Genomic DNA, 27,054 nt, shown 5'->3' with positions numbered 1-27,054 from the left:
ATCCATCCTCTTTTTAAAAATACCTAAATTATAGTTAATTTAAGACTTTGAAAATTGCATACTATTCTCCTATATATAATGAATATGAAGCATCTAAAATATATATGATCTCATAAAAACATTTCAGTCTGTGTGCATTAAAAAAAGAGAGATAAAGCAGTGATAGCTATTTAGACATGTAGAGAGGCAACTCTGGTCTAGGATCAGATATGGATCAAAAATTCAAAGCAATAATCTTATTTCATAAAGTGTGATTCACAGTGTCTGGTAGTGACAGAGAGCATACTAAACCTGCACTGGAGAAACTGATAAATTCATGTTCACCAAACCTCATGGTACCTCACTGCCTGTCCCTCTTACTATAGCTCAGGCCAGTCTATCCTCCACCTTCCACCCTGCTCCAATCTCCCATCTTCTCTGCTGCCCTTGCCTCTTCTAGCTGCTACCTCATTCGTCCTTAAACAATGAGCAAGTAGCAGAAACACTAAAACTATAAATGACCACCTCCTACATCCTTTCTAGGTCTGCACAGACCTAGAATTGTGGGTCCAATTTCCAGCTCTGCTGTTCAATGACTGCATTTCTTTGGGCAAGTGATCTAAGTTCTCTGAGCTTCAGGTAACCATACAGTGTTGTGACCCAATGTTACTTTATTTTAAAAAAATTATGAAGATAATGAGGTAAACCCTATGTAGCATTTGAACATTATACATATATGAGATCATACATATTAGAATATTATTCATGAATATAAACACACACATATATGAAACCTCTACGCCAACAATGCCCACATTCAATTTAGACTTATTTTCAGATCTCTACTCTCAAAATTCTAGTTACCTTTATGAACCTTTATTATGAGTATGATTGTAATGGACAGATCTCTCTTATTCAACATGCTGCAACTCAGCTCTTTAACTTTCCATCCACAACAGAGCCTCTCCGCCTTTCCTATGTCACACTCAATGATACTCCATCCACACCTACTAAAGTCCCAAACCCAGACGTTACCTTGATATTTCTATTTTCTTCCACCCTCATCTAACTTATCACCAGATATCACTTTCAGCATCTGCATCACACATAATAACTTCTCTCCAGCTCTATTGCTCTTATTCTCATGTCTGAGCTCCATGACTTTCTCCTTGGCTACCAAGCAGACTTCTAAACTGTCGACTCCTGCCCTGGCTCACTATAATCCAATCTACTCATTCTCCAGCAACCATGATCTACTGAAAATAATACTCAGCCCTGAGTATGTCTTTATAGGTCCTCTACACAACGACAGTGAAATACGGATGTTTACTGTGGCTGGCAAGGCCCTAAGATATGGCACTGCCTAAACTTCCCCTTTAATCTCTATACATAGAATCACGGGATCTCCTTTCAGGGATCTCAATGCATCAAATTCTTATCTCCCTCACTGGGAACAGCCCCTCACAACCTTCCCAAAAGATATTCCCTCTCTCTGAAATCTCCTTCACTGCATTTCTTTGTCCTCTCGCTCATGGAATTTATTATAATTTTTAAATGTGTATTTTTGAAGTGTTTATGTTTCCATTATCAGGCTCCTCACATCAGACTCAAAATTATTATGAGGGCAGAGAACACATGTGTTCCTCTTACTTAAGAAATTCAGCAACAATCACACAGTAGGTGTTCAATAATAATTTCGAAATGAGCATTATTTTAATCATTTAAGTCATCCATTATGATTCTTAACTTAAACACTGTTGTATTCTGCCCTACTACTATATATGACTTACTGAAAGTTTCTTCTCATTTCAATAAAAGTCATCTTTGCCTAGCCCTCATTAGATTCAAAATTAGGAGGATGGAATGCACTGGCTAACTTAGAAACTGAGAATGGAAAAATGACTGGAATGGGGTTGGTTGAAATACAACTTGCATAGATTTAAGGAATTTCTAATGTGTCTGAAGAGCTCTATGACACAAAGTATTATGGATCACAGAGGATTCAAAGTAAAATAAACATGTTTCAATCCTTAGGAAGCTTAAAATATTCTAATAAAGATTTCTCCCTAACAAAGAAAATAATACACAAATATTATGGAAGAAAATATGAAATGACAATTACACTGTGAGTGAGAAGCAGAAAGTTCATACTGGGTATTTGAGCTAGGTTGTAGGAGAGCTAGAATTTCAGTAAGCAAAAGGAAGGGAGGTAAAGACTGTGTGCACAAAGTACATTCACAAAAGAGAAAAGACAGACTCACTGAAGTATTGGGCACATAGAGTAATAACAGAGGCAAGAAAAATGGGTTGGAACACAGGACAAAATGGTCACTCCTACAATTTCTACTATGTAGATCATGAGACTATGAGCTCCTTGAGGCCAAAGATTTCTATTCATGTGAACTCCCCAGTCCACTGCACTACTAGTCAGTGTAGAGTACATTCTCACAATGGTCTGTTAAACATCTATCTGTCCTGCTCACTTAGGGAACTATTCCAATGGATGCTTTCCCCTTGGGGAAACAGTGATCTGTCAGCAAAGTACACTGACCTATGTATGCATGCTTTGTAATTTACAACCTAAAGAAATAATGGAATATAGCCATTACGTATATTTTCTCTCTTCCATGTTTATGATGTTTTACTTTGTTAGCTTCTTCAGGGTAAGAAATACCTATATTGAACTCAATATGTTAAATGTATAGATTGTGTTTCAATGACTAAAAAAGCTTATCATATTTGCATAATTAAAGAGAGCTCCTTCATCAGGTGAAAGTTCTTCCCTAGTATTGTAACTCATGCCAGATCTACCCTCACCTACCCCGATAAATGAGTAAGTCTGCATTAGACAATGAGGATCAACATTTAGGTTCACCCCAAGTTCTAGCCTCTTCCTTTATTCTCCTCTGCAGGGTTCAACAAAGTACTAAAGAAGTATCTACATATTACTGCTTCTCTAACTCAGGACACCTTTCTTATGAAAGTCAACATTAGAGCAAAACATAGAATAAAAGGCTGCTCTGGTGAGAAAACATAAGGATTACAGATTTTTTTCAGCACTGCATGAAATACAAAATATAACTGACTTTGTAAGTAACAGAGATTGAAAATGTCATAAATTATATAAAAATAAAGTAAATTCATACTGCTAAATTATTAGGATCACCATGAAAGTCACTTTGACATGATGCATTTACATAACTGTGTACCTTACTCTGCACATACCAAGGTGAAGACTGACTTATTTTTGTTCTCTTTGGCTACTGAAATGCAGCTCTGATGACTCTGTCACTAAGTGGCTGAGTGGGTCTAAAATTGTCTCCCAATATTCCATCACAGCCTTCCACCAGTTCTGCTCCCTTAACATGCGTCCTCAGCCTCCGAAATTCTTCAATCTGAAAAAAAGAAAAAGAAAACAGATGAATCACTTACCAAATATTAACAAGATTGGAGTTTCATAATGATCTAAAATATGCAAAAATAACAAATTTTTAAAAAAAATTTAAACTTCCAAATGAGAAAAACAGACTTAATTCTTCCAGCACAAAGGCATTAGACACAAGTCCTGCAAGAGAAATGAAGACAACAGAAGTAAAGGAATCAAGGTGTCCAGACAACCCAAAGAGCCATTGAACCCACTATATTTTCAAATATGAAAATGAGATACACTTCTCTCAAAAACACTTATACCCACCGGTAACCAAATAAGAGTGAGTGAACAAAAAAGTAAATGATCTTAAATGATTCCCAAGTGCATCTTTAATTAATGAACTTTGGTGTTAGTATATGTTAACATTAGATATTAAATTTGTTGGATAGAGATTTGCTTCATCAAAACACTCTGCTGCTTATGTCACCCTTTGAAAAGCAGAGGCTCAAACATTACCTCTAATTTTCCAAAAGTTTAAACCCAAATTCCTCCCTAGAAATATCAATATTTAAGTTTATCTCCTTCTTTCGGGTGTCCTCTCCAGGGCCTGTGGCTTCCCACCACTTGTGCAGGGGCTCCTGCAGAACCTCCTGAGAAACTTTCCCCACCAGCGACACTGCACGACTTTGGGATTGCCAGATCTGCAGAACTTAAGAACCCACAGTCACCCAGACATGACCCTCTAGTCATTGATTTAAATTAGAGACAGGCACATTCCCATTTATTATTTGATTTGCTGAGAAAACTTTTTGTTGCTTATTTTATTTTAATGCTCTAGTGCCAGCAGACACAGGGCAGGTTCTTTATTGATTTGGGCAGACGGATAAAGGAGAGTCCCGGATTCCTCAGTGGGTTGTTCTGGCTTCAATGATCTCACAGGGAGCCAGGAACACGGGCACACCGGGCAGGGAGGCTGGCAGGCAAGGAGGCAGGCAGGAAACTGAGCCTCCCACCCACTCCTCCATGCAAGAATTTTTATGTTCTTTCTATGAGCTCTCTCTGGTGTTTTTCTCATTCACATGTCCTCTTGTGGTCTCATGCGACCACAAGTCTGTAGTCATGCCACTCATCCTCACTGCTGCCACCGCTGAAGCTTTCATCCCCAGCTCCTGGCTCAGGTGTGCATACTTGCACATGTATGCACATCCTTACTCCACATGTGCCCTATGCCCATGCACCTTCTTCATTAACATGATCAATTCTGCAGGTGATAAAGCCACAGGGGCTAATGGTGCAAAAAGTCTGATTAATTCATTTACCCTACAAATGCCATGGAGTCACATGACACAGACAATATTTTTCACAATAGGAAAAACTGAAGCTCAAGAGGTTAAGATAGTTTCCAAATTAGGTAGATCTATCAATTCCAAGTTCAACTGCTCTATTCCCAGCTCCACAGCTACCTCTTCAGAAACCTTGGCAATTTAATTTAACCTATATCTGGCATATATCCCAGCAGGAGGAGCAAATGTGATTTGAGCATCACTGATCCATCCAAAGTTCACTATCAAAAGGTTATATCTATAACATTTCTTTACATGTAGAAAGAATATGTATAATTATTTCATTCATAAACTGAAATGAAATGAAATGCAAGATATCAGGTAATTCAGGGGTTCTAATAAAAGTCTAGAAATCCCTACAGACTTAAAGGGGCCCATGAGCCCACTGAACAACACACAAAATTTTATATGCACATTTTCCCAAGAAAAGGATCCCTGATTCCAAAAACATTGGATTCTAATTCAGTCTACTCATAACATGACAGGAAATAGAGCTGGGGAAAAATGGTTTGTTTAAATGGTTTGTTAGATTACAATCCAGGTTAGAAATCTGACCTAAGGTTTTATTTTTTCGTGCCTCCAAATACTGTTTTGATTTCCCTAACTAGGAAAGTCTGATCCAACAGTGATTGCTTTGTTTTTTTTTTATATATAATACCTATATTCAGAATTTATAAATGTCAATCAGACAAGCAAGTAGCTCTTCAGTTAGCTGTTTAATCTACAGAGTAGTTTTTCATTAGACTTTCTCACATTCTTAGGACTCAGTGATCAGAATGGGGAGCACCTATTGTTCGCTGAATATGAAAAATTTCCAGAGACAAGACTGCATAATTCCCTGTAGTTATTTGTGAAATGTAGGTTTACTTAGGTTTCTCAAGTATGAAGTGGGAAAAACTTGTCCAATCAGAGCCCCATGCTTTTTCAAATAAGCAAATATAAAGGTGAAGGCCATGGGCTTTGTGTCCAGAGGCCAGTTCGCATCCTGGCTCTGCCAAACTACATTTTCTCTTTAAGCTTCAGTTTCCAAACGTGTACAACAGAGAAGACAACAGCAATATTCAAAAGAATGGTTAAGAATTAAATAACATAGTTCATGAAAATCATTTAGCATGGTTCCAAGCTCAAAGAAAGGGCATGATAAATACTACCACAACTTCTGGAGTCAAACCATTAGGATTGTTTGAGATAAATATTTAACTACAATTTTTTTGTTTGATTGACTTGATCAATTTTCCCCCAAAAGTAAGTGCTTGTTATTTCATATAAATTTACTATTTTTTTTAATTTTCTTACATCTTTGTTAGTTTTTGGACAGTATTTTATTTCTCCCCTCAGGTGTAGTCCCCATAGGTCTCCCACCACCATAGTACCTATGATCATCACCAGAGCCCCTTGTGCTCTTCCCTCCCCAGTTTTGCTATAATTTTATATACAAAGGTAGACTTGAAATAATTAACTGAAGGAGTATAGAGTCAGGGTCTCCCTGGTGGCACAGGTGTTAAAGCCTCAATGCTATCAAGTTATCACCAGCCAATGCAGCATGAGTTCAATCCCTGGCCCGGGAGCTAACCCACATGGCGGGGCAGACCTCTCCTGTCTCGCCCGCTGCTCCCCTCAGCAGTGTATTTCAGCAGACCCACCTGTTCTGCTCCCCACTCTTTCTCTGGTGAATCCTTTCACCCCCCACACCTCTGGCCTAGAACCCAGTTCTTGTACGCATAAATAATTAAATATTTTTTTAAAAAAGAAAATTGAGAGTCATGTCCCCTAGCATTCACTTCCCATGTATTTGTAGGTAACAGCTGCAATTAGAATCTCTCTCTAATCTAACAGGGTTACTTATGAGTAGTGAACAAGAAACTTTATAGCCTAAACATATTTCAAGAAATACTTCATTTTATTGATTTTTAACCATTTTTAAAGCTAGATTAATTTTATATTTATATATTCTGAACTGAAGACAAAATTTTCAAGCCCTAGGTCTTAGCAAGGCACATTCTGTGAAAACAGATTCTTCTAGAAAAGATGATGTGAATCAACAGCCAGTCTGTCTCAAATCACCACATTCTTAGAGAGAACCATTTCACAAGAAATGTTTTTCTCTGATCATAGCAACACTTTGAAGACTTCAAACATCAACAGAGATTGAGGGAAAAACACATCTTTTTGAAATGCCAATTTTTCTGAAGTAACCACCCCTCAAAACCCTTCACTCACTTCAAATGGTTTCAAGAACAGCCTGCATTAAACCACACTGAAAGGACAGTGAGAAATGGGCAGAATAATATTTCAGGATAAAAGTCTTCAAAAAATTCAAATGTCAGGGCAGTACAGAGACTATATAACATTATCTCAGGGCATAAGATTTCATCGATTTTTAATGCTACTCTACTTAAAGATGGTATAAGTTTTTAACCAATTTGAAAGAGAGAGAGAGGACAGTGGTGCAAGAGTTCAGGGACAAATCATCATTTTCTGAAGGCAATAACTTTGGATGGATGCCAGGTTACAATGCAATTGGTCTAAGATATTCACTCCAATCTTCACTGACTCATAAACTAGATTATTCATTCAAAGGTCAGCTTTAAAACTGCTTTTGTGTTAGTGTATTTAAAGGGGCAGTTGAAACTTGGCACTGATTTTAGAAGTTCCCAATTTCCTGTACACACTCTCAAATAGACTTATTGTGACCTACATCTTATGTGTATTCATGTTAAAAGAAAAAAAATAACGTAAAAATTGGTATTCACGTATTATTTTTTCTTCCTAGACAAAGAACTAGAGTAATATAATTCCTATGATGTCAATCAAATAAGAGTCAAAAAAGCAAACTGTACTAAAACAGCCCACATGTGTATACATAGTGAAATTTATATACATGACACACACATGTGACATATATGTAACACATGAGTCTCCAACTTTCATGTACTAGAGCCTGTTGTAGCCATTTCCTTTTCTTCTATCCATGTTCTAACTTTCTAAAATCATTGTTCCCTCTTTCTTACTGGCCTCTCACCCACAAACCAACTGTCACTCTGTCACTGACTCATTAATCAGATCTTTTCAGTATTTTTGAGGAAGAATTGAGAAAAGAGAACCTCCTTCCCCCTAGTAACCACGATGGTACGCTTCCTCCTATTCCAGTTCCCAGGCCTGATCTCTGCCACTGTCCTCTCTTCATCACTTTAGGGTGGTTACTGATGATCCACCACAGCAAAACTTACTCAGGAATTAGAGATTACAGAGTTCATGACCACAGGGGAAGTGCACTCTATTATGGTAGACACTAAAGAGATACAAAGTTTCCCACAAGTGCCTAAAATAACACCTTTTGAGAAAGGGAGAAAGGAGTTCTCTCAGGAGAGAAAATCCTATCACTGAACTGTCCAATAAAGAGCTCACTAGCCTGTGTGGCCACTGAGCATCAGTCTAGTCTGAATGGAGACGTCTTCAAAGGGCAGAATGTACACTGAAAGTAGGGCTTTGTAATCAGCACCAGAAGATATGAGGAAAGAGTTTCAGTTGGTGGGTCCCCCTCATGCATCACCTTTCTTGTGTTCACCAGTAAATGGCGATATCACCGGGATCAAGAAAAGGACATTTGGGAAAATAGAAAACAAAAGTATGATCTGATTAGGGGGTCTGGAGAGGTGGATTCGTGTCTAAATCTCTTATCATAAATAGTTCCATAGCCTAGGTGATGCCAGTGACCTCTGCCCCTCAGGGTCTGCTTCTTCATATGGAAAATAAAGAGTAGGACTTCAAAAAAAAAATGAAAGAAAAAAAGTAAGGCTTTGTAGGAAAATAAAGATAAAATAACCTCATCAATGATTTCTTATAGATTACATGTTAAAGTGACATATTGGATGTGTGTTACTTGAATTAATTCTACCCATTAATTTTGACATTTTTACTATAGCTAGTAGGAAATATACCTTTATATGTGTGGTTCCCATGATGTTTCCACTGGACAGGACTGGAGCAGTGGTGTCCAACATACTCACCTTCACAAACTAAGCATCCTGGTGTTAAGAGTGTGTATCTAAGCTACACATGAAGATAAATGAAGATTGATCAGAAGCATTGGTTCTCAAAGGGTAATTCCTGGATTAAGTTCCTATGCCAAACCTAATGAATCAGCCACTCTGGGGGTAGAAACCATCAATGAGTGTTTTATTTTTTTAAATTTATTTATTTATATTTTACATCATTGTTCATTTTTGTACAATGTAAGCTTTCTTCACTCAGGTATAGACCCTAAAAATTCCCACCACCAAATCACCCATACACCATCGCCATAGTCCCCTGTGCTCTTCCCTCCCCTGTTTTGATCCCTCTCCCTCCCCTTCCCTGCAAAATGTCTGATTTATAGTTGTCTGTTTTTTTAATTTATTATTATTTTTGATTATTTTTAATTTATTATTTTTTCCTGATCCTTTATTTGGTGCTCCTATATTCTTCTATAAGTGAAACCATCTGATATTTTTCTTTTTCTTTCTGGCTTATTTCACTGAGCATAATCCATAAGCTCCACCCTATGCAAACTCTTTCAAAAAATTGGGAAAAAAGGAACACTACCAAACACATTTTATGAAGTCAAGATTACACTAATACCAAACCAAAGACAACACATACACACACATACCCACACACATACCCAAAAAAAACCAAACAAACAAACAAAACTACAGGCCAATCTCCCTAATGAACACTGATGCAAAAATCCTCAGTAAAATCCTAGCCAATAAAATCCAACAAAGCATCAAAAAGTAATACACCATGACAGAGTGGGATTTTTGCAGGGGTGATGAGTATTTTAACAACCCCTCCAGGAGATGCTGCAGCACACTCTTCTTTGAGAATCACAGATACAAAAAAAAAAAAAAAATGTACCACAAATGTTCCAGATCATTTGAAATCATTTTCAAAAATGATCATGATGAGCATTTGGTCTTTATAATAATAGCCCCTCAACTACCAAAGGAAAAAAGGCCTGCTGCTGCGTCCTGGACATGATCAGACCTTCTCAGCCACTTAGGACCAGGGGTATACCCAGGTCCCAGGTGCCAAATATGGGCAACTGCCTGGTGGAGCTATGAGGGCCCCGTTTCTCAACATGTAGAAAATCATGGAACAGAAAGGAAGAAGAAAAGGCAAACAAAAAAATGAAAAATGATGAAAAAATAAATGAAATAGACAAACCTCTAGCCAGCCTCACAAAGAAAAAACAGGAGAAAACACATATAAATAGGATTATAAATGAAAGAGGAGCAATCACAACAAACTCAGTAGATATCAAAAGAATAATGAGAGATTACTATGAACACTTAAATGCAAACAAATTCAACAACCTAGAAGAAATAGCCAAATTCGTAGAACAATATAATCATCCAAAGCTGGACAAAGAAGAAATAGAACATCTAAGCAGACCAATTACAAGCAGCAAAATTGAGGCAGTAATCAAAGCACTCCCCAAAAACAAAAGCCCAGGTCCAGATGGCTTCACAAGTGAATTCTACCAAACATTCAGCTGTGAATTAGTACCTATCCTACATAAACTCTTTCAAAAAATTGAAAAAGAAGGAATACCACCAAATATGTTCTACAAAGCCAACATTAGCCAAAAAAGAAAATTACAAGCCAATCTCCCTAAAGAACACTGATGCAAAAATCCTCAACAAAATCCTTGCCAACAGAATCCAACAATGCATCAAGGGATAGTACACCATGATCAAGTGGGATTCACCCCAGACACAAGGATGGTTCAACATACGAAAATCGATCAGTGTAATCCAACACATCAACAAAATCATATGGTTATATCAGTAGACGCTGAAAAAGCATTCGACACAGTCTAACATCCATTTATGATGAAGGCCCTTGAAATTCTCAGGATAGAAGGAACACACCTTAACATGATAAAAGCCATATACGACAAACCCATTGCCAACATTATTCTCAATGGCGAATAGTTTAAGGCCTTTCCTTTAATATCAGGAACAAGACAAAGATGTCCTCTCCCACCACTGCTTTTCAATATAATACTGGAGGTCCTAGCCAAGGCAATAAGACAAGAGAAATAAATACAAGAAACCCAGATAGGGAAAGAAGAAGTAAAACTATCACTATTTGCAGATGATATGATCATATACATAAAGAACCCTAAAAACTCCACAGAAAAATGACTCAAAATAACAGCCAGTTCAGTAAAATAGCAGGATACAAAATCAACACACAAAAATCAGTAGCCTTACTATACATATTCAATCAATCTGAAGAAGAAGCAATCAAGAAAACCATCCCTTTTATAATTGAAACCAAAAAAATCAAATGCTTGGGAATAAACCTAACAAAAGAGGTGAAAGACCTATACAAAGAAAATTATAAAACACTGTTAAAAGAAATTGAAGAAGACACAAAGAAATGGAAAGTCATCCCTTGCTCAGGGATTGGAAGAATTAACATTATTAAAATGGCCATCCTCCCAAAAGCAATATACAGATTCAACACTATTCCAATAAAAATCTCAATGACATTCTTCAAATAAATAGAACAAATATTGATGAAATTCATATGGAACCACAAAAAACCATGAATAGCCAAAAGCCCTACTGATGAAAACAAAGGAGAAAGGAGGTATCACACATCCAAACTTTGAGCTATACTACAAAGCCATACTAATTAAAACAATTTGGAATTGGAACAAAAACAGACACACAGAAAATGGAACCAAACAGAGAGCCCAGAAATAAAACCACACTTATATGGACAACTGATCTTTGACAAAGGAGCAAAGAATATGCAATGGAACATGGACAGTTTGTTCAATAAATGGTGCTGGGAAAACTGGACCACCACATGCAAAAAAATGAAACTAGACCACTACCTTTTACTGTGCACAAAAATAAACTCAAAATGGATAAAAGAACTGGACATAAGACCTGAAACCATAAATTATATAGAAGAAAATACAGGTAAAACACTACAAGACATACATCGCAATAACATCTTTAAAGACTCATCGCCCAAAACAAAGAAAGTCAAGGAAAAGATAAACACCTGGGATTACATCAAACTGAAAAGCTTCTGCACAGCAAAAGAGACATTTACCAAAACAGAGAGACACCCCACTAAACTGGAAAAAAATCTTTGCACTCCAGTCAACTGATACAGGATTGATCACAAAGATATACAAAGTACTCACATGACTCAAAAAAAAAAAAAACAAAATAAACAATACAGTCAAGAAATGGGCAGAAGAACTTAAAAGACATTTCTCCAAAGAGGAAACGCAAATAGCCAACAGGCATATGAAAAAGTGTTCAACATCCCTTATAATCAGGGAAATGCAAATTAAAACCACATTGAGATACCACCTTACACCAGTAAGAATGTCACATATCAGAAAAACAAGCAACAACAAATGTTGGCAAGGATGTAGTGAAAAAGGAACTCTCCTACATTGCTGGTGGGAGTGCAAACTGGTCCAACCACTATGGAAAGCTGTCTGGAGGTTCCTCAGTCCTAAAAATGGAGCTACCACACAACCCAGCAATTCCACTACTAGGGATCTACCCAAAGGACACAAAAACATTGATTCAAAAGAACACTTGTACCCCTATGTTTATTGCAGCACTATTTACAATAGGTAAAACCTGGAAACAAACCAAATGCCCAAAAAATAGATGACTGGATCAAGAAGAAGTGGCATATATACACAGTGGAATATTATTCAGCAATCAAAAAGATAAACTCATGCCATTTGCAGCAACATGGTTGGAACAAGAAGGAATTATGCTCAGTGAAATAAGCCAGAAGGAAAAAGAAAAATATCGGATGGTTTCACTTATAGCAGGAATATAGGGGAACCCAATAAGACATCAGTGTTAAAAAAAATAATAACAGTACATAACACAACAAAGCAAAAATAGACAATTATAAATCAAAGATATACTGTCAGGGAGGAGGAGGAAGAGGGATCAAAGGGAGGGAAGGAGGAACACAGGGGACTGAGGTGATGGTGCACGGGTGCATTGGTGAAGGAAACTCTATGGGGACTACATCTGAGGAGGTGGGGGGGAAGCAAATATTGTTTAAAAATGAACAATGCTGTAAAAAATAAAATATAAAATAATATAAAAAATAAAATTTAATTTAAAAAAATAAATGAAAACAAAAGAGAAAATTAAAAATGGCTTTCAGAGTTATACTATATATGCACACAGTGAAAAACAATAAATATATTTACATTCCTTTGTTTCACTGATGTGCCCTGAAGTTGAAAGAGAAAGGAGGTGGGGGGGGGGGATTTAATTTGAGAAAATAATTAAGAAACAGAAATAGTTAGGTAAAGGGGAAAATAAGTAAGGGGAAAATACAAGAAAAGAGGGGGGTAAAAATATAAGGAAAAGGAAAGTAAAACTTAATGACCAATCCATTTCTCTGTGTGCATGCTGTGTGTGCATATGTATTTATACATATACCACTATATCTATACATATGCCACTACATCAAAGACCACATTTTATCAATTCTGAATCATGTTCACATTTGGGAACTGTAAAATCAGAATGTTTCTTACAATTTCTCCTGTCAGATTTGATAAAATTTGGGAGTTTTATTCTGTTCTTGAAATCTCATCCAAATGTAACAATCCAGGGCCTCCCCTGCTGGCGCAGCAGTTAAGCGCTGGGCCACAAAGCTGCCTGCAGCCTCTGCAGTGCCGGTTCAATCCGTGGCCACTGGCGAGGGTCCCACATGGCGTGACAGACCTCTCCTGCCACGCCCGCTGCTCCCCTCAGCAGTGTATTTTGTCAGTCTGCCTGTTCTGTTCCTTGCACTGGTTCTGGTGAATTTCTCACCCTCCCATGTTTCTGACTGTACCCAGTGCTTGTATAAATAAATTAATAAATCTTAAAAAAAAAAAGTAACAATCCAGCTGAAAAAAAAAACTAATTTTCACTTCCTAATGCTTATACCATTTTAAAGTAATAATAATGGATCACAACAAATAAAAGAAAATTACATTCACTCAAATCTATTGGTCATATTTTCTGCTAATATATGGTATACTAACCAGGAATAATATGAAAAATTCAACTAAGCAGATGCTTCCAGGTACATATTCTAGAGTTTACAATACTCCGGAAGTTGTAAATGGTTCACAAAAGGGTTGAACCCTCAATACTACACTTCAGTAGAAGACTACTACTCCTTGAATCCAGATGCTGTGCATTTCATAGGAAAGGCATCACGATTTAGAGTTTTTCTTTATTGATACTAGCACAGATGCTATTATCCCATGGAAGATGATGTGCTTCAAGCTACCAATTGTTCCCATAATACCCAGCAGCTTAATTATACACATTAAGCCTACGGTATAGGAAGAAACATTTTTTTCTTCAATATAAAGTTTGACAATTCTCAATATAATCAGCTATGTAGAGACTGCAGCAATTCCTTTTGTTACTTTAGTCATCAGACTTCCTCTCTCTCCTTGTATCCTCACTTCCCCTTTCTCTTCCTCTTTAACTGCTGGTCTAGATGGTAAAATCTCATCTTTTCCCTTTACTTCCCCTCACTTTTACTGCCCTCTGTGGACCTTCTCTGTTTTTCCTCTGCTTTCTCTGAAACTACATGACATGCCTGTGGGTGTGCGTGTGTGTGCGTGTGTGCATTAACTTCTCTGCCCTTTGAACAGATGCTATAATGGAGTTATGTGCTATTAGCATCTTAATCTTTTTCCTTCAGCTAATTGAAAAGTCATCTATTTTCAACAGCAGCTGAGATTATAACTTTAAGTACAGATTCCTTCGGTTTGGGATTCCCTTTTGGAAAATACAGCTATTTCTCAATAATCAAAGAATATGACTCAGTGAGTTAGGGTTAGACTTTGTCAAGGGTTCATTCATAGGGACTCTACAAAGTCAAGTCCTCTTTGAAACCAGTCAGACTTAGAGATACAATGATTTGCCTCTGGATGTTAGCCTCACACTGGTGAACACTAGAGCTCATGTTCACAGAGCATCAGCAAACAGTCATGATATAGTTCAACATTAACATTCCCAATGCTTTGCTAGCAAGAGAATCCTTAGAATTCTAAGTGGAATTCAGCATTTTCTTTTGTGTGGCTTAGCAAGGTTAATCCTGACTTTTAATAAATAAATATTGTGGTTATTGAGAAAATTTTTTTTCAATGAAAGGTTTGTTCTATATTTAGGAAATTACCCTTAAAGTAATGATAAATGACTGTGACCACAGACCCTAAGCTGCTTCTACTTCATTGCTAAGCCCAAGATCTTTCCTTGTGATTAAATCCAATAACCACTTTGCAGTCCTTTATTTAATGTCTGTGCAGAATCTAAAACTCTTCCTCTCTCTATTCCTCCATCTTAAGTCTCACACTTCCAGTGAGTTCCAGATATCACATTTATCTCTGACTTTTCCCACTTTTTAATTCATTCCTAAAGGACAACCCCTTACCTGTTGCCACTCCCCAAATTCTATACACCCCTTCTTTTCTCTCCCTGAAGGATGTCCTCTTCTGCACTTCAACCATCAGCTACATCCTTTCTTGGATGTATCAAACGCATCTCAAACTCTCAGCATTTACAACCATAAAGTCATAACATTTTCCATAAAACATGCTCTTTCTTTTTAATTCTCTGCTATGGAAAACAGCAATATCTTACACTCACCAGTCTACCCATTTAGTCCAAACCTGTATCTTTGCCATCAGATTCAAATTTCTAATTTCTCCCCTCTCCTTCACTATACTAACTCCCAATATTTTTCAGGAATGACTCTTTGGGTCACCCCTGCCCCTCCAGCCTGGGTGGGTGTCTTCCCTACATGTCTCTGGGGCACTTTTCTTGTCTTAACATACATGAGCAACAGTCTGTGTCCCCAACTCTATGGTGAACTTTTTGAGGGTAAAGCCTGTCTTTTAATCCTCTGTATCCTCTCTGCCCAGTTGGCACTTGAGAATAGTTTCTTGTCAGAACAAATAAAGCAATTCAGATTTGCTACATTAAAAATATGAAGGCCCAAAGGTAATATGATCAAAGTTTATGAAACAATGAAAGGATGGAGAAGCTAAATAGGCAACATTTAAAATTAATCCTTAGAAAAAGGAGAGGAAACTGTTAAATGTTGAAATAGGAATTTAAAGATTTACAGACAAACAAAAGAAGGCTTTACTGGGTAGTTAGTAAACTTGAACTTCTTGTAAAACAATAAGGGGTATAGTAAAAGTTTTCAAATGGATACTTGGTTTATTTAAAGTTTTTTCCAAACCTTTTGAGGTAGATTATGAAGAGAAAATACTACCTTCTAGAATACATTCCTTAGAAGGACCCCTGGAGAACAGGAGACATTTACAGTACCTTTCTTGTAATAATATCAAAATCATTGTTTAAACACATCAGAGTGATGTCCCCTCATGTTCCAATAGCTAACATTCCAGCGACAATTCACCTTAGTGCCTCCATACACCAAGTATTAGCATTTAGAGCACTGATGCAGAGAACAAGGTATGAGGGAGGTGACCAAAAGTCTAGAAATTTCCAAAGCATTTTCTCTAGACCCCTCACCTCTCTCCATACAGAATATTCTTGTGCAAGCCAAGGAACAACTATTACAAAGTCCACATATGACTTACAGAAATAACCTGTGTTCTTATTTTACATTCAAGATCTTTTTCCTCTGCGTGCCTGGAAAAACCCACATAAAGGGATAACTAGACTAATCAAAAGCCAACTATTTCAGTGACTTCAACTTACTCTATGAAAGCCAACTCCTAAAATACAAATGATAAATCCAGATCATAACTGGATTTTGTTCATCCTTTCTTGACCTTTTAATTGTTTTCACTGCTTCATGACATTTAACTTTCATCTGAAGATGTGGCTGATCTAAAGGAAGTTACATAAACATAAAATAGACACTTGCCTTTTTTAGAAACAATATTTAACCTTTAATTCAGAACCTCATGCAGAAATATTTAAAGTACTGTACTCACCTGTAGCTGGGATATGGTTAAAGGATATCGGAATAATATCCAGGTAACGCCTTCACTGCAAGGTGGAATGGTAAGAGAGCCTTCATACACCCAATAATCCCGCAGCAAAGGATCTGTGCAACCACGTGGACATGGCACAGAAAGACAAGTTAATTAAGAATAAGTTTGAAGATTCCAGCAATTATTTTCACAATTACAATGTTTCCAAATAATGACATCACACTGATGTCATTTTCATCTAGAGTCTCACATATGTATTCTTAAACTAACATCATGGAGAAAATAATCAATGGAAAACATGATGAGTCTTCTATTTGTAGTGATTTCTATCAATGCATCACCATAAAAATGCAAATCAAGATAGTTAATAAGGAGAAGTGCATACCAGATTTGGGCTTTTTTTTTTTTAAGTTTAATGGAGGATTCACCTGACTTATTCTTACCTAATATTTATTTACTTCTTAAACATGTGTGTTACTAAGCATTTGACTGATTTAGACCTCATTGAGTCCTATTATTAGCCCTATTTTTCAGATGGAGAAACTGATCACAGAGGGTTATGTAATTTGCCTAAGGTCACTCAGCTAATAATTGGCAGAACCAGGATTCAAATCCAAGCAGTCTATCTTCAATACCTCTTTTTTCAAGCATTCTGTTCTAGCTACCTCCTTGTTCTTGTCTAGAAAATATTATATTTTCTAGATATATATTTTTTCTAATATATGATATCTTTTCCAATATATCATATTATGCTTAGAGAGAATTAATCACTCTAATGAAACCTTTTAGATATTGAGGAATTCATGATTAAATATGACTGCAAAATGTTTAATATATGACAAAAACTGTTTACTATAAAGCAATTAAATGTAAAAAGTAAAAGATACACTGTATCGACCTATTCGATTTTGCTTGAAACACCAAAAAGTGGCACATAATTTAGAGAAGAGAAAGGTAAAGACCAAAATTTTGAATAAAACAACCTTTTCTGAGTATTGTATTCTGAGTATTATATGTACAATAATTCTAACTTTTTTCAAGCATTCCAAAATAACTAGAATAATATTATGTTATATTCCAAAATGTTATATTCCAAAATATTATGTTATATTCCAAAATAACTAGAATAATATTATGTTATAAAAATAATGTTTTATATATATAACATTTAAATAGTATCATTGCAAAGATGTTACCTTATAAAATTAAAATTTATATTTCCCTGGAGATGAATAAGAATTTCACTGATCAATGTTGAAGTATATGAAGGCTATGTTACTATGCAAATGCTTTACAAAAAGGCAGCAATTTTTATGAATGATAACCCTAAGAAAACCCTTCAAGAACTATCTAAAACTGGTACCTAAAGCAGAGAATGGTACAGAAATTTAATTAACTAATAATATATAGTGTTTTATATAATATATAATTATATTATATATTATATAAAACTACACATATATAAAACAATTCAGTTATACGCACAGTTAAAACTCATTTTATGCAATTCTCAGATGAACTCTTACCTGGTAATAAAGTGTTAGGATTAAAGCAAGGTATTGTTTTGGACTTCCCCTGAAAAAGAAAAGAATTCACCTCATCTTTACATATAAGCCAAAATTGTATAAATGAATTAAAAACATATTAGTGCTAAAAATTCAGTATGAAGTCTTTTTTGAATGACATCATGAACCCTCATAGATCTGTATCTTCTGTATTTTCATTGTAACAAAAGTGGTTGGTTCCAAGATTCTCCTGCTCTGAATCTATGGCTTACTATTTTGCTATTACAGTTCAATTTTTCCCATAGTTGCTGGTATGAAATGTAACAGTTGCCTGTCTACCATCTTTCAGTCCCATGGCAACTACTTTTCTGACTCCTACTTTTCCTTTTCAGTTAACAAATCCACATAACCAGAGAATTGGACCCTTGTGTAAAATCCCCAAACCCTTGAAATGACTTCCTCCTGCTGTTTTGAGCTCAGCTCCTAACCTACTTGCATTATAACCTGCTTCCCAATTTCTTGTTTTATACCATGTAGATTTGGTAACTCAGCTGTAGGATCTATTCTAGATGCTCTTCTCCAGAGAAAGAGATCTGACACTCAAAAGAAGACATTCAATGTCAATTAGCATTAATCAAACTAGATTTTGATTTCAAGGAAAATATTTGTACGCTTACTCAGTGATTCACCTTTATGATCACTATTTTAATAGTGCAGTTCCAGTTGCTCAAGTTCTAGACCTATCATGACAGATGGATATCTCTTGTAAGGTTCTATTAATGCAGATACAACAGGCAGCATTATGCATAATCTCTCCTCCTTACTTCTAAAGACTATTTGACATACCTGAAATTTGACTATGGACTGAGGCTACTACAGAAGCAAGGGAGGGGGAGAGGCAAGAGCAAGGAGGGGAGGGACCACAATGGATCATGGTGGTGAGCTACAGCAGTCCTGTTGGTAGCTGCAGCGTGATAACAAAACCTGACAGAGGAGATCCTATACTTCTAATACACAAATAAGGATGTAAGACAATGTTATAGCAAAACTAAAATAAATTTTAAAAAATTAATCCAGCCCTGTGCCCCTTCTACCAACTTCTTTGACTAGATTGTGCTTTCTCTTGGTAGTTGATTCATTCTGAGCCTACTCAGGAGATCTTCAGCAGAGATTCTTGCCTGGTTCAAGAAGGCCTGGCTTGTGTGCATATAGGTTTAATTGGACTTCATTCCCAAAATAAATATTCTTTAAAATATTTGTTTTGAAGAATGGTTTTTGTAATTTTTATTTGTTTCATTTTGACACCTTTCTTATAAATAATAGGTGTAAAGTTCAACTCAGCAGTCCTGAGTTGTTCAAATCCAGCACATCCACAAGAAAGACCTGTCTTCAAGATTGACCTTGGTTAGTTCCTGGGTGATAGCCTCTGAGTCCCAGGAACAGACTACAAGATAAGAGTGTTTTTGTATGTCTGAGGCCTTGGGCCATGCTATACCAGTTTGACCAGAGGAGTTCATCTTGACAATGTGATTTATGACAAAAGCCTGGTTTTGCTAGGACTTTGGGGCTGTGGGAGAAGAGACAGAGTCAGAAGGAACAAGAGAGGGGTTGAAGCAGAAATCAGATTAGCTAAGATCAGTCACAAACACTACCTCCTTATATAAATGCTGCCTAATAAAATCTCTGGACACCAAGGCTCTCATGAACTTCCCTAGTTGGTAACACTTTGTAGATGCTATGAAACATCATTGCTGAGAAAATTAGGTTCCTCCCCACATGACACCGCCCTGAGGAGACATCCAGAAGCTTGTGCTTGTTCTGTTGTAGGAACATTATGTCCTAAATGAATGCTACCACTGATGTTTTATGGACTCCACCCCACCTACACGCCAGAGAGATCCCAGGCGCTGAGGATTACACTTCTAAATGCCATTTGACTTCTTGAAGGGATGGGGGAGGAGGGAAGTTGCTGGGTACTAAGGGTGGAATTAAGCAGCCATGTTTGGTATAAAACCGAACACATGTGGGTTTTCCTTCTCTTGTTTTTTCCTGCTTTCAGCTTGTACCGGGAATGTCAGTTCGGATAATGTTACCAGTACCACATATTGGACAATTAATCTCTCTCTCTATTTTCCCTCTTCTCATTCCCTCTTGCACATATACCTTTTATTAACTTTTATCTGCATGGCTGCTTTTAAGTCTAATCCTGATTTCTTAAGCATGCAGGTGAGGACTCCCAATTTGGAATACCTTTTTTTATTTCTGGGGTTGCCTATTAATACTTTGAGCTAATCATTGAGCCTTAGGGTTGTTTAAGACTTCTTACATAGCCAGTACTTTCATTTTCTTTTAAATGATAACTTACCTTATACTGTATATCCTGGAGAATTTCAGTCACAGCCTTTAGGCCCACATGTTCTTTTCCTATCTGAAATATATAAATCACATATAAAAAATTCTAAATACCTAGGGTTTTTTTTTTAAAAAAGAGAGATTTATTTTTATTTTATTTATGCATACAAGAACTGAGGTATAGGCCTGTGGTGTGGGGGGTGAGAGGATTCACCAGAGACAGAGTGGGGAGCAGAACAGGCGGATCTACTGAAATACACTGCTGAAGGGTACAGAGGGCGAGACAGGAAGGTTTGCTGCAGCATGTGGGTTAGCTCTCTGGCTTGGGATAGAACTCAGGTCACAATGGCTGGTGATAGCTTGCTAGTGCTGAGACTTTAACCCCTGTGCCACCAGGGAAGCCCAAATCCTTAGGTTTTACTAACAGTAACTAACAGATGTGAGGCTCCAGTATATCTGATTGTCCTTGAATAATTAAATAACCTTTTATTAGTTATTATTAAAAAGTCAATGTCAACTAAAGTCAATTTACAAGAGATGCTAGTACAATGAAGTATTAGATATCTTCTCAGACATTTCTATGAATTCATTCTAAATTCATCTCACTGTGTATAGGTATCAGCCACTATAGAGATATCAAATGATATAGTAATACTGCAGTAAAAGTATTTCAAGGATATTGTTAATTTAAATTACTTAGTATTTGCCCAAATTTTACATTCTTTTTTACATTTGAAATTTACATTCAATTTTACATTTGAAATTCCTGGATCATTGTTATAAAGACACTATTTATGTTAAAACTTTATTAACGCAGAAAAGTGAGTATGTGCTTTCATATCTAGTAGCCAAAGTCAGAATATTTCTTGATTATGACTGTACATAATTCTAACTTTTTGTTCTTAAAAATATGCTGTTTAGAGCAATAAGACAAGAGAAAGACATACAAGGAATCCAAATAAGGAAGGAAGAAGTTAAACTATCACTATTTGGAGATAATATGATAATAGACATAGAGAACCCCAAAAACTCCACAGAAAAACTAATTAAACTAATCAATCCATTTAGTAAAGTGGCAGGATACAAAACTAACATGCAAAAATCAGTAGCCTTCCTGTACACAAACAATAAATCTGAAGAAGAAGAAGAAATAAAAAAAAAATCCCTTTTATTATTGAAACCAAAAAAAAAATCAAATACTTGGGAAAAACCAAACAAAAAAGGTAAAGGACCTATACAAAGAAAACTATAAAACACTGTTAAAAGAAATAGAAGAGGACACAAAGAAATGGAAAGACATCCCCTGCTCATGGATTGGAAGAAGTAACATTATTAAAATGGCCATCCTACCAAAAGCAATTTACAGATTAAATGCTATTCCAATAAAAATTTCAATGACATTTTTCAAAGAAATAGAACAATTATTGATGAAATTCATGTGGAATCACCAAAAACGCCGAATAGCCAAAGCTCTCATGAAAAAAAAAAAAAGAAGGGAATGGAGGCATCACACTCCCAGACTTCAAACTTTACCTCAAAGCCATAATCATCAAAACTGCATGGTATTGGAACAAAAAGAGACACACGGACCAATGAAATCAAATAGAAAATCCAGAAATAAACCCACAGATTTATGGTCAACTAATCTTTGACAAAGGAGCAAAGGATATGCACTGGAACAAAGAAAGTTTGTTCAATAAATGGTGCTGGGAAAACTGGGTCGCTACATGCAAAAGAATGAAGCTTGACCACTACCTCACACCATGCACAAAAACCAACTCAAAATGGATTAAAGAACTAGACATAAGACCTGAAACCATAAAATACATAGAAGGAAATATAGGTGAAACACTACATGGCATGCACCTCAAAGACATCTTTACAAACACATCACCCAAAGCAGTGATAGTGAAAGCAAATATAAACAGCTGGGACTACATCAAATTAAAGAGCTTCTGCACAGCAAAAGAGACAATAACCAAAACAAAGAGAAACCCCACTGACTGGCAGAAAATTTTTGCACCCAACACTATGATAAAGGACTGAGCACAAAAATCTACAAAGAGCTGATGAGACAAAACAAAAACAAAGAAAATAATCCAGTCAAAAAATGGGCAGAATAGCTGAAAGGAAACTTCTCTGAAGAGGAAATGCAAATGGCCAACAGGCATAGGAAAAAATGTTCAACATCACTTGTAATCAAGAAATGCAAATCAAAACTACAATGAGATACTATCTTACACCAGTGACAATGGCACACATTAAAAAAACTAGCAACAACAAATGTAGGTGAGGTTGTGGAGAAAAAGGAACTCTTCTGCACTGCTGGTGGGAGTGCAAACTGGTCCAACCACTATGGAGAGCTGTGTGGAGATTCCTCAGCCTACTAAAGATAGATCTTCCATATGATCCAGCAATTCCACTCCTAGGTATTTACCCAAACGTCACAGAAACATTAATTTCAAAGGGTACCTACACGCCTATGTTTATAGTAGCACTATTTACAATAGCTAAGCTATGGAAACAACCCAAATGCCCAAAAATATATGACTAGATCAAGAAGATGTGATACATATACACAATGGAATATTACTCAGCAATCAAAAAAGATAAACACATGCAGTTTGCAGCAACATGGATGGAGCTAGAAGGGATCATGCTCAGCGAAATAAGTCAGAAAGAAAAAGAAAAATACCAGATGGTCTCACTCATAGCAGGAATTTAGAAAACCTAAATAAGGGACCAGGGAAAAGACTAATTAATACAAAGTAAAAATCAAAAATCAACAAGCAACAATAAACCAGAGACACACTATAGCATGGCAGGGTGGGCGCCGGGAGAGGAAGGATTAGGGTCAAAATAAGGGGGAGTGCAATTGTATGGGGACTATAACCAAAAGGAAAATGCATGCAAAAATGAAAAATGATGTAAGAATTATATAAAATAAAATATTTTAAAAAAGAATATGCTGTTCGTAGTTTTCTATTTTAAAATATTCATGTCATTACATAGTTTATAAAATGTTCTGAAAATTTTGACACTGAAAAATAATCTGATATTAAGTATTCTTGACATTAACTTTCAAAATTATAAGTATAATCTGATTTCCATTTTTCAACCAAGTTACCGTGAAAATGTTCTACATGGTAATAAGAGGACAACAATAGTAGAGGTAATTTACAACCCTGGATAAGCAATCATTGTTATCATTTGCTTTATCTTCCACATAAATTTTTGGAGATGACCTATAAGGAGCTAGACAGGTGCTGTCCACATGTCAACATTTTCTCTCCCTCTCCCTGTGAAGCAATTGTGAAATATGCTAGGTAACAGGGAATCAAAAAGGAAAGAAAGACAAGAAACTTATATAATCTAAAGTCAATTCATGCAAAATAATCTAGATTTAACCTATTTTTCAAGTGTTCAAGATTCCCGAGATAAGCTCTGAAAACTAAAAATGAATTCTCTGAATTGAAAAAAAAAATTACCCGAGGCAAATTTTGCACTCATGAGTGCAAAAGCCCAAACCTTAAGAAAGAAGACATCACCAAATCTTCAAAGGAAATGGACCTTTCTTTGTTCTGTGGGTTTAACCATGCTATAACATTTGGATGCCTGCACCCATATCTGGGATCTGTTTTCATTTCATGTATCTCCCATCAGAATATAACCTTTTGAAGATACATATCTGAGTGTTGTAAGGCCACATAATTTAGAAGTCCAGGAGCAAGGTCACTTGTGTTGGATTCCTGAGTTCCGATCTTGACTCACTTTTTGCCTTGAGCAAATTTACTTAACCTCTATGTTCTTTGGCTTCCTCATTTATACAGTGGGGAGGATAAAAGTGATAGGGCTGAAGATAAGACTACATCAACAAAGAACTTAGAACAGGGTGCAGTGTATTGTCATTCAATTAATACCACCGCTATCATTCTTACCCAGCATGCCAAACATCATCAAATACAGATTTTACACATAGTAGTACTTAAGTGTTATTCCTGTCTTCTATCTATAAAGATTCTTTATGGGCAAAAGCTTTACGCCATGCAACAAACTCCAGCCCTCTCTCCATTTTTTACTAACAAACTCTCAAAGGAATGTTAACTTTCATTAAAGTGTGAAAGGCACCAGAACAGTGCAGTGGTTCTCAGACTTAGCTGCACCTTGGAATCACCTAGGAGTTTTACAAGACTATTGATGCTTTGATTGCATTCAATCAATATAGTGCAGCACTGGATTTCCATCTCTTCCCTTCTCTCCTCTGCCAAATTTCTGTATAAAGTGGCAACAATCACCAAAATCCAAGTCTGGATGCTACCCTGCGCTCCCAGGTCCTGAAATCCAGCAGCACAGGTGACTTTAATAATTCTATTAAAGTTCTCCACATTAAGAGTCTGTTTTGCCTTTGTAGGCACAGATGGCTGGACTCCTTTATAGCATGCAAGAATGGGGTTTCCAGGATGTCTCTTGGTCACACACTAACAGGTCAAACATTAACACTAACAAGTCTACCAGGAACTGTAAGCCCAGTGAACTTCCTACCTCTCACTTTTGTCATCTATCACAACGAACCAAAATGCAAACCAACTGGTCAAACTCCTCTCCTAGTATCTCAGTCCTGCACAGCCCTGTGTTTTTCCACTTCTAATCCAATTTGCCTTATTTTCCACCATGGAAATCACAAATGTGGGATCTGCATCTTTGATAAGCTCTCCCACAACCTCCTAATCTATATGAACCCCCTCAAGTGTCCCCAAGGTCACAGTGTTCCAGAGATATCTCCATTAAGGGGGGAGATACTATATTATCTGACCCCACTGAATGATGGGAGGAGCTGAGCAGACAGGTGAAGTTATAAAACACAGAAGGCAGGTGGGCTCTGGAGAGACAGAAGAACTCTTATTCTTGTGGCCCAACTTGCACCCTGGTAATGCTGCGAAAGAAAGGATATTTGGAAGGAGATTCTTAAAGGAGAGACACGTGGAGACACTTGAAGGAGACATGTGGGTGAGAGACATAGGGGGAAGGCTGACAGTGGCAGCCATTAGCTTGATGTGGTATCTCCTTCTGTCTCAACTTTCTGGGACCTGCTCTAGAGCCCTTTTTCCATGGCTCCCCTTCTCCTAGAAGGTTCCTTAGACTTGTGGCAAGCTTTCAGGCCTCAGCAGGGCTGCTTTGGGTCATCTCTGTTTGACTGGACATTTACCCACAGGGGATGGGCAACTTGGGGTATTTTATTGGGACACGAATATTCTTTCTTCTCTTCTATTAAAGTTCTATTAAAGTTCTCCACATTAAGAGTCTGTTTTGCCTTTGTGACACAGATGACTGGACTCCTTTATAGCATGCAAGAATGGGGGTTCTAGGATGCCTTTGGTCACTAACAACAGGTACCCACCACAGAGCTGAGATCTAAACTTTATATAGATTAATCCATTTGGTCTTTGCTGGTCTTATTTTACCAGGATTTTCTATAAGACACTTCAAATTACCTAGGAATGAAAATTATTAAAAACAAAGAGCTAAAGTAATCTATGATGTGATTATATTACTGATTTTCTCAGATTTTGCAGTAAGCCAGGATCCAAAAACATTTTTTGAAATTCTTTTTCATTAATATAATGAACTCTGCCTAGAAGACATCTTCTAAATCATTTCTTTAAGACCCTGAATGCCACTCTGTAGAAAACTTCTAATAAATAAACAAACCATTTTCTACCAATGAATATGACTGCTCTCTCATGACCCACAAAAATCAAGTTTCCTATTTTCAAATAATCAGTGTTCTCTGTATATATGTTTAATGTTACCTCTTAGTAACAAAATTGAGAGAGAACAAAAATCACACAGCAAAATGAATTACAAATAAAAATCCCTGGATATAACTACTGTATCAGGACATTCACCTGAACAAACAAAGCGATGATGGCGATTCCATGTGGCTTCCCCACAGCCTCATCAATGCTTCCAAACAGGGTGGAGTTCCAGTGTATCAGATGGAGCTGGGTGAACAACAAAAGAGAGGTCACCTCATTACTTAATGTACTTCTACTCAGAAAAACAATGACATAACTGTTCAAAGATAACTATATGGATACGGTGTCACAAGCAACAAGAGTATCAGATATAAACACAAATAAACTACTGTTTCAACACGTTTTCTGTATGAAATCCTGTCTTCTTATTTCTGAGCAGAAGTTATGCTTAATGGATTGCTGCCTTCTGAGTTCTGCTTTTGTCCTAATCAGGCGTACATGTAAAGAGACTCACAGATTTCACACTGCTTTAGTTGCATTTCTTTAAATGCCATGCCCTCTGGATCTCAATGGCACAGAACTCCAGGCCTGGGTACACATACTCGAACTCATCTAAAGAATTAGTACCTGAACAATCAAATACTGTGTTGCTCAGAGTTTCCATCAAGAGTAACACAAGACCAGTCTCAAATTCTGATAAATTATTTCACCTCTCTAAGAATAT

At 36.7% G+C, this 27,054-nt stretch overlaps 1 protein-coding gene across 2 annotated transcripts in view; it reads right to left on the bottom strand.

Moving 5' to 3' along the window:
- Positions 1–3,178: 3,178 nt before the first annotated feature.
- Positions 3,179–27,054, bottom strand: part of CA8 (carbonic anhydrase 8) — a gene marked incomplete at its 5' end in the record, with an annotated part of 79,550 nt that continues 55,674 nt past the window's right edge. Inside the window, 5 exons of one of the 2 annotated variants that reach the window (XM_084230031.1) lie at positions 3,179–3,374; positions 16,718–16,830; positions 18,244–18,292; positions 20,588–20,650; positions 26,481–26,576. In XM_084230031.1, coding sequence (XP_084086157.1) covers positions 3,240–3,374; positions 16,718–16,830; positions 18,244–18,292; positions 20,588–20,650; positions 26,481–26,576 — 456 coding nt within the window. In that variant the 3' untranslated portion in view covers positions 3,179–3,239. The remainder of the gene's footprint in view (positions 3,375–16,717; positions 16,831–18,243; positions 18,293–20,587; positions 20,651–26,480; positions 26,577–27,054) is intronic. The other variant, XM_084230032.1, reaches the window with a different exon arrangement.

Source organism: Talpa europaea (assembly GCF_964194135.1).
Source record: "Talpa europaea genome assembly, chromosome: 3".
Taxonomy (NCBI): domain Eukaryota; kingdom Metazoa; phylum Chordata; class Mammalia; order Eulipotyphla; family Talpidae; genus Talpa; species Talpa europaea.
The sequence above is the reverse complement of the archived record's forward strand: the minus strand, read 5'-3'. Positions and strand labels throughout refer to the sequence as shown.